At 35.1% G+C, this 10,977-nt stretch overlaps 1 protein-coding gene across 1 annotated transcript in view; it reads left to right on the top strand.

The window, feature by feature from the left end:
- Positions 1-10,612, top strand: part of CLIC2 (CLIC family member 2) — a 22,227-nt gene extending 11,615 nt beyond the window's left edge. Inside the window, exons 4-6 of the mRNA XM_024754719.1 lie at positions 8,364-8,470; positions 9,125-9,306; positions 10,068-10,612. Of these exons, the coding sequence (XP_024610487.1) occupies positions 8,364-8,470; positions 9,125-9,306; positions 10,068-10,229 (451 nt within the window). The 3' untranslated portion in view covers positions 10,230-10,612. The remainder of the gene's footprint in view (positions 1-8,363; positions 8,471-9,124; positions 9,307-10,067) is intronic.
- The last annotated feature ends 365 nt before the right edge of the window (positions 10,613-10,977 follow it).

The following is a 10,977-nucleotide window of genomic DNA, read 5'->3' as shown; positions in this document are numbered from 1 at the left end:
AATGTGTGGCCCATTCACAGAAAAAAAGAAATTAATAGAAATTGTCCCTGAGGAAACCCAGACCCTGATTTAATAGACAAAGACTTTAAATCAACTGTCTTAAATATGTTTAGGTAGCTAAAGAAAACAATGGACAAAGAATTAAAGGAAATCAAGAAAACAATGTCTCAATAAAGAGAGAATATCAATAAAAAATATAAATAATAAAAAGGAATCAAATAGACATTCTGGAGTTGAAAAGTACAATAACTAAAATGAACAATTCACTAGAGGGTTCAACAGCAGATTTGAACAGACAGAAGAAAGAATCTGCAAAACTGAGCATAAGTTAATTGAGAGTATCCAGTCTAAGGAAAAGGAAGAAAATTAACAGAGCCTAACAGACCTGTTGGATACCATAAAATGTACAAAGATACACATGATAGGGAAGAGATGGCAGAGAGAAAGAGGCAGAAAGAATATCTGAGGAAACAATGGCTGAAGACTTCCCAAGTTTAATGAAAGACACAAACCTATAAATCCAAGAAGGTCAACAAACTCCAAGTGGAATAAAAAAGAGATCAACACCAAGATACATTATTATAAAATTATTTAAAGCCAAAGACATAATCTTGAAAGCATCAAGAAATAAATGACTCATCATGTAGAGGGGATTCTCAATAAGATTAACAGATAAGTTTCATCAGAAATCATGGAGGCCAGAAGGCAGAGAGATGATATATATATTTAAAGTGCTGAGAGAGAAAATATCAACCAAGAATTCAATATCTGGCAAAAATATCCTTCAAAAATGAAAGAGAACTTAAGACATTCCACATGAACGAAAACTGAGGGATTTTGTTGCTAGTAGGCCTGCTCTGCAAGAAATGCTATCAGAAGTCCTTCAGGCAGAAATGAGAGGCCATTAGAAAGTAATTCAAAATCATATAAGAAATAAAAGAGCACCAGTAAAGGAAAAATAACACACATGATCATCTCAGTTGACACAGAAAAAGCATTTGACAAAATCCAACACCATGTTATGATAATACTCAACAAACTAGGACTAAAAGGGAGCTTCCTTAACCTGATAAAGGGAATCTATGAAAAACCCATGGATAACATCACACTTAAAAGTGAAGGATTGAAAACTTTCTCCCTAAGATCAGAAACAAGACAAATATGCCATTTTTGCCACTTCTACTCAACATTGTACTGAAAGTTCTAGCCAGAGCAATTATGCAAGAAAAAGAAATAAAAGTCATCCAAATTGGAAAGGAAAAAGTAAAATGATATTGACAGATATGATCTTTTACATAGAAAATCCTTTAAAGTCCTCTGAAATACTATTAGAACTAATAAAAATTCAGCACAGTTGCAAGTTACAGATCAAAATACAATAAATAATTTTATTTCTATATACTGTCAATGAATCATCCAAAAAGTAAATTAGGAAAACAATTCCATTTTCAGTAGCATCAAAAATAATGAACTACTTAGAAATAAATTTAACCAAGGAAGAGAAAGACTTGTACATGAAGACTACAAACAATTGCTAAAATAACCTCCTAGCTTCTCATGGTTTTCCAGCAATCATTACCTTATATATACATAACTCCAACCCTCCATCTTCACACAGCATTCTCCCTGTGTCTCTGTCTCTTCATAAAGTGTTCTTTTTTAAGGACACCAGTCATATTGGATTAACGGGCCCACCTTACTCCATATGGCCTCATCTTAACTATTACAGCTGTAACAATCCTATTTCAAAATAAGGTTACATTATGAAGTATTGGAGTTTATGACTTCAACATACCTTTTTGGGGGGACACAATTCAACCTATACAAATATCCCATGTTCATGGATTAGAAGACCTAATATATTAATGTAGAAATATTCCCCAAAGTGATCTATTAATTCAATACAATACCACCCAAAATTCCAATGGTGTTTTTACAGAAATGAAAAAGCCAATCCTCAAATTCATATGGAATTGCAAGAGATCACAAATAGCTAAAATAGTCTTTGATAAAGACAAAAAATTGGAGGACTCATGCTTCCTGATTTCCAAACTTACTACACAGCTACAGTAATCAAAACAATCAGTACTTGCATAATAATATACCATTGGAATAGAATTGAAAGTCCAAAAATAAACCCATACATCTGTGGTCAATTGATTTTCAAGAGTGCCAAAACCATTCAATGGTGAAAGAATAGTCTCTCCAACAAGTGGTGCTGGGACAGCTAGATATTCACATTGGCATGCCAAAGAATAAAGTTATACCCTTACCTCACATCATATACCAAAATCAACTTAAAATATATCAGACCTAATGTGTGGATTAAAACTATAAAACTTTTAGAAGAAAATATAGAGGTAAATCTTCAAGACCTTGTATTCGGCAATGGATTCTTAGATATAACACCAAAAGTACATACAGCAAAAGAAGAAAATAGAAAAGTTAGATGATCTGGAAGATAGAATAATGGAAATAACCCAATCAGAACAGTAGAAAGAATTTTTTTTTAAATGAGGAACGTTTAAGAGACCTCTGAGACAACATCAAGTGTACTAATATTCACATTATAGGGATCCCCAAAGGAGAAAAGAGAGAAAGGGATAGAAAGGTATTTGATGAAATCATGGCTGAAAATTTCCTAAAGCTGATGAAGGAAAAAGATTTCCAGGTACAGGAAGCACAGAGAATCCCAAACAAGATAAACCCAAAGAGACCCACACCAACACATATCATAGTTAAAATGGCAAAATTTAAAGATAAAGAGAGAATTCTAAAGGCAGCAAGAGAAAAAGAATATTTTTTTTCCACTTAGAAAAGACGCTTTAACACTTCTTTTAGGGTTGGTTTAGTATTGATGAGCTTTTTTAGTTTTTTCTTGTCTGAGAAGTTCTTTACCTCTCCTTCAATTCTGAATGATAACTTTGCTGGGTAGAGTATCCTAGGTTGTAGGTTTTCCCTTTCAGAACTTTAAATATATCATGTCACTCCCTTCTGGCCTGCAAAGTTTCTGCAGAAAAATAAGCTGATAGCCTTATGGTGGTTCCCTTGTATGTGACTAGTATCCAAAATATATAAAAGAACTCTTACAACTCAATAACAGAAAGCAAACAACCTAATTTTAAAATGGAAAGAGGATTTGAGTAGACAATTCTCCAGAGAATATATACAAGTGGCTAATAAGTACTTGCAAAGATACTTAATGTCATTAGTCATTATAGAAATGAAAATCAAAACCACAATGCCCATTTTTTCACACACACACACACACACACACTGTATATTATTTTTACAAGCGATAAATAAACTGACACCAAGCATTGTAAATGGATGACCACAGCAATGATTGCAATTACCAAACACAAAACACACTCATACTATGTCATAATATTGACATTCAGTCCAGTAATCCTCCACTGTAACAACTCCTTTACTTTGCAGTGAAAATTGATTGTTATATTTTTTGCCTCTGAGTCCTTGTGGGATTTTTAAAAATTCAAACAGAAAGTCACAAAAATTATAATCATCCTCATCAGGTCACTCAGTCCCATGTAATTAATTTTTTTTCATCTTGATCTTTTGTTAGCACTTTTATGAATTCACTGGTTTTTCATTAGATTTCTGAAAATGCTTATTCATTCAGTTCAGCAGTATAGTCAGTTACCAGAAATCTGTACTTGTCAGAGTCTTTTCCATGAATGCCTTGAAGATGAAACCCTTTTATAGGAACATTTCTGCATTTACAGAGAGTACACCCAGAACTGTCTGCAAATGACAAAAGACTTAAAAATTACCACAGTTAAAGATTTGATGATGGACTTCCCTGGTGGCACAGTGGTTGAGAGCCTGCCTCCTGATGCAGGGGACACGGGTTCGTGCACTGGTCTGGAAAGATCGTTCATAACTAGAATTATGACTTATAACATTATACCAGAACATATAAGATTTTTAGAAATTTCATGAAATGTCTAAAATATTTATATTAACATATTTCCATACAAATAACCCAAAGGAAAGTTTAGTATTCGTTGTTTTGTTTGTTTGTTCGTTTTTTTTTGTACTGCAGGTTCTTATCTTTAGCTGTAGGTTTGTCATATATGGCCTTTATCATGTTGAGATAATTTCCCTCTATGTCTACTTTCTGGAGGGTTTTTTATCATAAATGGGTATTGAATTTTGTTGATATATGGCCTTTATCATGTTGAGATAATTTCCCTCTATGTCTACTTTCTGGAGGGTTTTTTATCATAAATGGGTATTGAATTTTGTCAAAAGCTTTCTCTGCATCTATTGAGGTGATCATATGGTTTTTCTCCTTCAATTCGTTAACGTGGTGTATCACGTTGATTGATTTGTGTGTATTGAAGAATCCTTGCATTCCTGGGATAAACCCCACTTGATCATGGTGTATGATCCTTTTAATGTGCTGTTGGATTCTGTTTGCTAGTATTTTACTGAGGATTTTTGCATCTATGTTCATCAGTGACATTGGCCTGTAGTTTTCTTTCTTTGTGACCACTTATTGAAGACACTGTCTTTTCTCTATTGTATATTTTTGTCTCCTTTGTTGTAGATTATTTGACCATATGTGTGTGGGTTTATTTCTTGGTTCTCTATTCTATTCCACTGATTTATGTCTGTTTTTGTTCCAGTACCACACTGTTTTGATTACTGTAGCTTTGTAGTATAGTCTGATGTCAGAGACTGTGATACCTCCAGCTTTGTTCTTTTCTTTCTCAAGATTGTTTTGGTATTTGGGGGTCTTTTGTGGTTCCATATAAATTTTAGGATTATTTGTTCTTAGTTCTGTGGAAAATGTCAGGGTATTTTGATAGGGATTGCATTAAAACTGTAGATTGCTTGGGTAGTGTGGACATTTTAACAATAGTAATTCTTCCAATCCAAGAACACAAGAGCACAAATGTTCATAGCAACAGTATTCGCACTAGATAAAAGTTGAAAACAAAACAAATGTCCATCAACTGATTACCAGATAAACAAAATGTGGTATATCCATACAATGAAATATTATTCATCCATAAAAAGGAATGAAGTGCTGATACATACTAGAATAAGGATGAGCCTTGAAGCATTATACTAAGTGAAAGAAGCCAAACACAAAAGGCCATGAATTTTATGATTCCATTTACGTGAAATGTCCAGTATAAACAAGTCCATAGAGACAGAAAGATTAGTGATTCTAGGAGTGAATGGGGAGTAACTGCTTAATGGGAACACAGCTTCCTTTTTGAGTGATGAAAATGTTCTGGAACTAGATAGGGGTGATGGGTGCACAACACTGTGAATGTACTAAAAATCTCAATGAATTGTACACTTTAAAATGGTTTAAATGGTGAGTTTCATGTTATGTGAATTTTACCTCAATTTAAAAAATACTATTGGGTTTTAATTGAAATTACATTTAATTTGTATTACTATTTATACAAATTTCATTTTTATTATGTGACTTCTTCCCATCAGAGGACATGATTTGAGTATTTGTTTGGGTATCATCTTATGTTCTTTTTTAAAAATCGAGGTATAGGGCTTCCCTGGTGGCGCAGTGGTTGGGAGTCTGCCTGCCGATGCAGGGGACGCGGGTTCGTGCCCCGGTCTGGGAGGGTCCCACGTGCCGCGGAGTGGCTGGGCCCGTGAGCCATGGCTGCTGAGCCTGCGCGTCCGGAGCCTGTGCTCCGCAACGGGAGAGGCCACAACAGTGAGAGGCCCGCGTACCGAAAAAAAATATTGAGGTATAATTGTCATATAACATTGTGTAAGTTTAAGGTATACAACAAATTGATTCGATACATTTATATAGTGCAAAATGATCACCACCATAGCATCAGCTAACACCTCTATTCCATCACATAATTATCATCTATTTTTAGTCGTGATAACGGTTAAGATCTAGTCTATTAGCAACTTTGAAGTTTATAATATAGTATTGTTGACTATAATCACTATGCAGCGGATTCGACTTCTTGGATTTATTTACTAGTTGAAAGTTTTTGCTCTTAAATAACATCTCCCCAATTCCTCCAGCCCCCAGCATTCTACTCTCTATATTTATGAGTTTGGCTTTTTTAGAGTGTACATATAAGTGATTCATACAGTATTTGTCTTTCTCTGTCCGACTTCACTTACTACAGTGCTCTCAAGATCCATTCATGTCAGCACAAATGGCAGGATTTCCTTCTTTCTCATGGCTAATATTCCATTTTGTGTGTGTGTGTGTGTGTGTGTGTGTGTGTGTAAAACCACATCTTCTTTATCTATTCATCCACTGATGGACACTTAGGTTATGAACCTAAATGTCTGTTTTATGTTCTTTGATGAGATTTTGTAGTGTTTTTTTTTATATTGATTCTATACCTTTTGCATTAAATTATTTCTAAATATTTTATACTTCTGTCACTATTGTAAGTAGAATATGCTACTAATATCCATTTCGTTCTGGTTATTGCTAACATAGAAAAGCTATTTCTTTAATGTTTGATTTGTATTTAGCCATCTTACCAAAATAGCTCATTAATTCTAGTAATTGTTTTTCTATACTTTCTTGGTTTTTCTAAGTATACAATTATATTGTTACTTCTCTTACAATAATTACACTGATTGCTTTATGTTGTTGTCTTCCTCCACTTGCTAAATCCTCAAAAAACTGTCAACTATAATAGTAGTTGTAGGCATTTCTGTCTTGTTCCTAAACTTAATGTAAAAACTGTAGAGTCACCATTTAGAATGATGTTTTTTCTTGTCTTACTGATCAGTACATTCAGCACAATGTTGAAGTGCAGTAGTGATCATGATTATCTTCATACTTTACTGATTTTAAAGGAAATAGTGCTAACATTTCACCATTTAAAATGATGCTTGCTGAAATTTTTTGATGGATACTTTTGACCAAGTTAAAGAAATTAATAAATTCATTTAACAAATATTTACTGAATACTTAATAAGTGTCAGGTACTATTCTAGGCACTTGGGACACATCAGTGAATAAAATGGGCAAAAGCTCTCTGCCCTAGCAGAGCTTACATTTTAGTTAAGGAAGACAGCAAATAAGCAAGATAAAAAGCAAAATATAAACTATTTTAGATGATGATAAATACTAAGAAAAAGTAAAGCAAGGGAGGGAAGTAGTGAGTGTTAGGGCCAGGGGAGAGGTTGCAATGTCCGATAAGGTGGCCAGAGAAAGTCCTCACTTAGGAGGATATATCAGATTAAAATACCTGAAAGAAGAGGGGGAGAGGGCCATGTGCATAAATGAGGGAAAGCACTTTAGTTAGGGGCAGACCAAGTGAAAAGGACCTGGGGTGGGAGCTTGTCAGGCCTATTTGAAGAAGAGCAAGGAGGTCAGTGTGAAGTGAAGTAAGGAAGAGAGTAGGAAGAAATGAGAGCAGAAGGTAAGCTTGGGTCAGATCACACTGGCCCTTGTAGACCACTGTGAAGACTTGGGCTCTGAGTCTGAATGATATGGAGACATTGCAAGGTAATGAGTAGGAAAGAGACATGATATGACTTAAGTTTTAACATGACTGCTCTGGCAGCAGGTGGAGAATATCCTGGGAGTGTGAGGGATAAGCATGGGAGAGGGGGGATAATCAAAAAGTGTTGCAGTAATATAGGCTTTGGACCAGGCAGGGAGCAGTGGAGGTGGTGAGTAGTGGACAGATTCTGGATACATTTTGAAAGGTAGTCTGGCTGGAGTTGCTAATTGATCAAATGTGGGCATGGAGAGAAAGAGGGATCAAAGAAGATGGCTAAGTGTTTGGCTCAACCACTTCTAGTTGCTAGTGTGGGGTTTTATGAATAGGAATTGATTTTCACTGAACACTTTTGGGGCATCTATTCATGATCACACGGTCTTCCTCATTTAATTTGTGAATGTGGTAAATTACATTATTACATTACTTTAATTTATTATGCTAAATTAACTGTGTATTACTAAGAGGAGGACATCTTGGCTACTTTTCCCCCATCCTCTCCATCCTCTTTATTCTTTTATGTATTTTGTTATTTGAAGCCACGTTTTTTCCTACTACTTATCTTTGAAAATGTATTACCACCATATCTTCTGCCAAACAGGCTTTTAGGAGCAAGTATGGGGACCCAACAGCCATTTGAAACATTGTTTCTATAGATAAATGAGCTTTGAATTCCAAACAGCTGGCTTCCCTGTGAACTTCAGAAGCTAAAGTATTCTCAGAGTGGGAAAAAAACATATTTCCAATGAAAGGTTTCTCAGCACCTTCAGTTTCTGGCACAATTTTCCAAAACTTCTCTCAGTAGAGTGCAACAAAGACACCAGGTCTATGTCTTGTTATGGGTGAATGTTATGTGCAGTGATGTTTCTTTTTAAGGTATCCTCACCTGAGTCCCAAGAACAAGGAGTCTTTTGATGTGGGCTGTAACCTCTTTGCCAAGTTTTCTGCATACATTAAGAACGCACAAAAGGAGGCAAACAAGAGTAAGATACCTTTCTTTAAGTCTTTTCGTTTTTCTCACTCACATGCTCACTCTCATATTCTGCCTCAACTAAAATAGGGCTTTCCTGAATATATAGTATATATTGGGGAATACTCTTCATCTCACTCTCTGTTCTCTCTTCTGAAATTCCTTGCATGAAGTTTTATTGGATTTAGAATCTAATATTCAATATAGGAATCACCAACTTAGCTCTATTAGAACACTGACATGCCAGGGGTGAACTAACTGCTGGACTGTATTTCTTAACCCCCGCAACTTTCTCAGTCTTGTGTACCTTTAAGGTTTCTTAAACCATAGCACCTACCATTTCTCACAAACACTCTCGAATAGGTTTACTATTCTCTGAATCATGAGAGCTATTAGTCTCTGATTCCACTTTCTGACTCTTCTTGAGTGATAATATATATTACCTTTCTTTTTCTTTGACTCTCCTCCCAATTTACCTCCTCAAGAAGAGTCCAAAAATATGTCTACTCACCGTTTGATTAAACATCTGATTCTGTCTTATCAGTGGGTAGTTGAGCATTCTAGTTAAGTATATAGAGATGTCTAAATGTGTGAAAAGCATATTGGGAATGTATTTAGTCATGAAGACTGCACATTTATAAGTAACCCTTTGACTTCATTGCCTCAGATTTTGAAAAATCTCTGCTCAAAGAATTTAAGCGTCTGGATGACTACTTGAACACCCCACTTCTAGATGAAATTGATCCAGACAGTGCTGAGGAACTCACAGTTTCCAGAAGATTGTTCTTGGATGGGGATCAGCTGACACTGGCTGACTGCAGTTTGTTACCCAAACTGAACATTATTAAGGTAAGTCTTCATAGGGCAGGCTGAATGATTGAGAGGAGTTTGGGAGTTGCCAACAGGAAGCACAGTGACCATTCAGTGTGAGTTTTTATATGAGGGCTTTGTCATCATCATTATGCATAGGGTATGTCTCCTTTTTCTCCTCAGAGGAAAAATCCATAATGATCTTCTCTGGGAAGCATAAAAACTTCTTGTTTCTTTCTTCCTAAATCAGAAGGTGTTTTCCACTGTCTTGTCTATAAAACAAGGGTAATAGTACCCATTTCACAGAACTGTTGAGAAAATTAAATTAAGGCATATGGAATATTAGAAAAGTGTCTGGATCATAACAAGTGATAATAAAGTGAGCTATTAATATTATTATTAACTAATCGTTCATTTAACAAGTTTTTATTGAACAGACCTTATTTTATCTCAGGTCCTATGCCAGACACAAAGAATACATAAAGAAGTAAGACACTGTCGAACCCTAAACAGTGAAAAGATCTGTGCTCTTTTTCTGTGCTTCCTTCTTCTAAACATTCATAATTAAATACACCGTAAATATAATAAAAATGATTACAAGCATGGAGTTTTGTCTACATTTGTAGACAAAACATTAAAATAGTAAATCCAAGATTCTTTAAGTTTATTTTGTAGTACTTTTTGTGTAGGTAACACGTCCTCAATGATCCTAATTTTTGACATATGTTTTTACACACTAGGCATTTTACTGATGCCCCTCACTACCGATTGCTTTTTCCTCTTTTTTTCCAAAACCCTAGGTTGCTGCAAAGAAATACCGTGATTTTGACATTCCAGGAGAATTCTCAGGAGTCTGGCGCTATCTCCACAATGCCTATGCCCGTGAAGAATTTACCCACACGTGTCCTGAAGACAAAGAAATTGAAAATACCTATGCAAGTGTGGCTAAGCAAAAGAGTTAGGACAGCTCTTTCAGTAGAAAAACCTCTCTTTTCACTTGTTATCATATTAGAAAATCTTTTGGAAATAAGAATATGGAAAATATGGTTTCCTCTATCCAACTTTCTTATGAAAAAGAATGCTATATTTTCTGTATCTAGTTAATCCAAACTATCTGCTCACTGTGTATTTTAAAGGTCTTCATATTTTCATTTCGCCTTTTAATTCCCATGGCACAACCACTGCGATCTTAAGTGATATGGAAAGTATCAATATCTTTTGCTAGAATGCATCATGTGTGCAAGCTCAACAGATGGCTGAAGTTACAAATGACATACAGTCACAGTCTCAAACTGTTCCTTAGAAATATTTACATCTAAATCATTAAAACAATTTTACTAAGAAATTTGACTGACCAAAAGTTCTTGTTGCTGTCCGTTAAAGGGTTAAGTAAACCATTCTTAAAGGATAATCACAAATCTTTCTACAGAATTTAAAATGTTCCATTACTATATGTACTCAAATATACATGTTAAAATACAATCAAATCACTCAAATCTGAAAACAAAAACTGAACTTTACTTTTGCTCCTTCAAAAGAGAAACAAAGTTCAGCCTCAAAAAAGAGAGATAGGTGTTTTTAGAGGTCTTGGTGGGATTTACATAAAATTTATTTATTTATTTTTTGGCCATGCTGCGGGGCATGTGGGTTTTAGTTCCCCAACCAGGGATGGAACCCATGCCCCCTGCAGTGGAAGCTCAGAGTCTTAAC

This window comes from Neophocaena asiaeorientalis, unplaced genomic scaffold (assembly GCF_003031525.2).
Source record: "Neophocaena asiaeorientalis asiaeorientalis breed wild unplaced genomic scaffold, Neophocaena_asiaeorientalis_V1.1 scaffold918, whole genome shotgun sequence".
NCBI classification, from domain to species: Eukaryota; Metazoa; Chordata; class Mammalia; order Artiodactyla; family Phocoenidae; genus Neophocaena; species Neophocaena asiaeorientalis.
The sequence above is the reverse complement of the archived record's forward strand: the minus strand, read 5'-3'. Positions and strand labels throughout refer to the sequence as shown.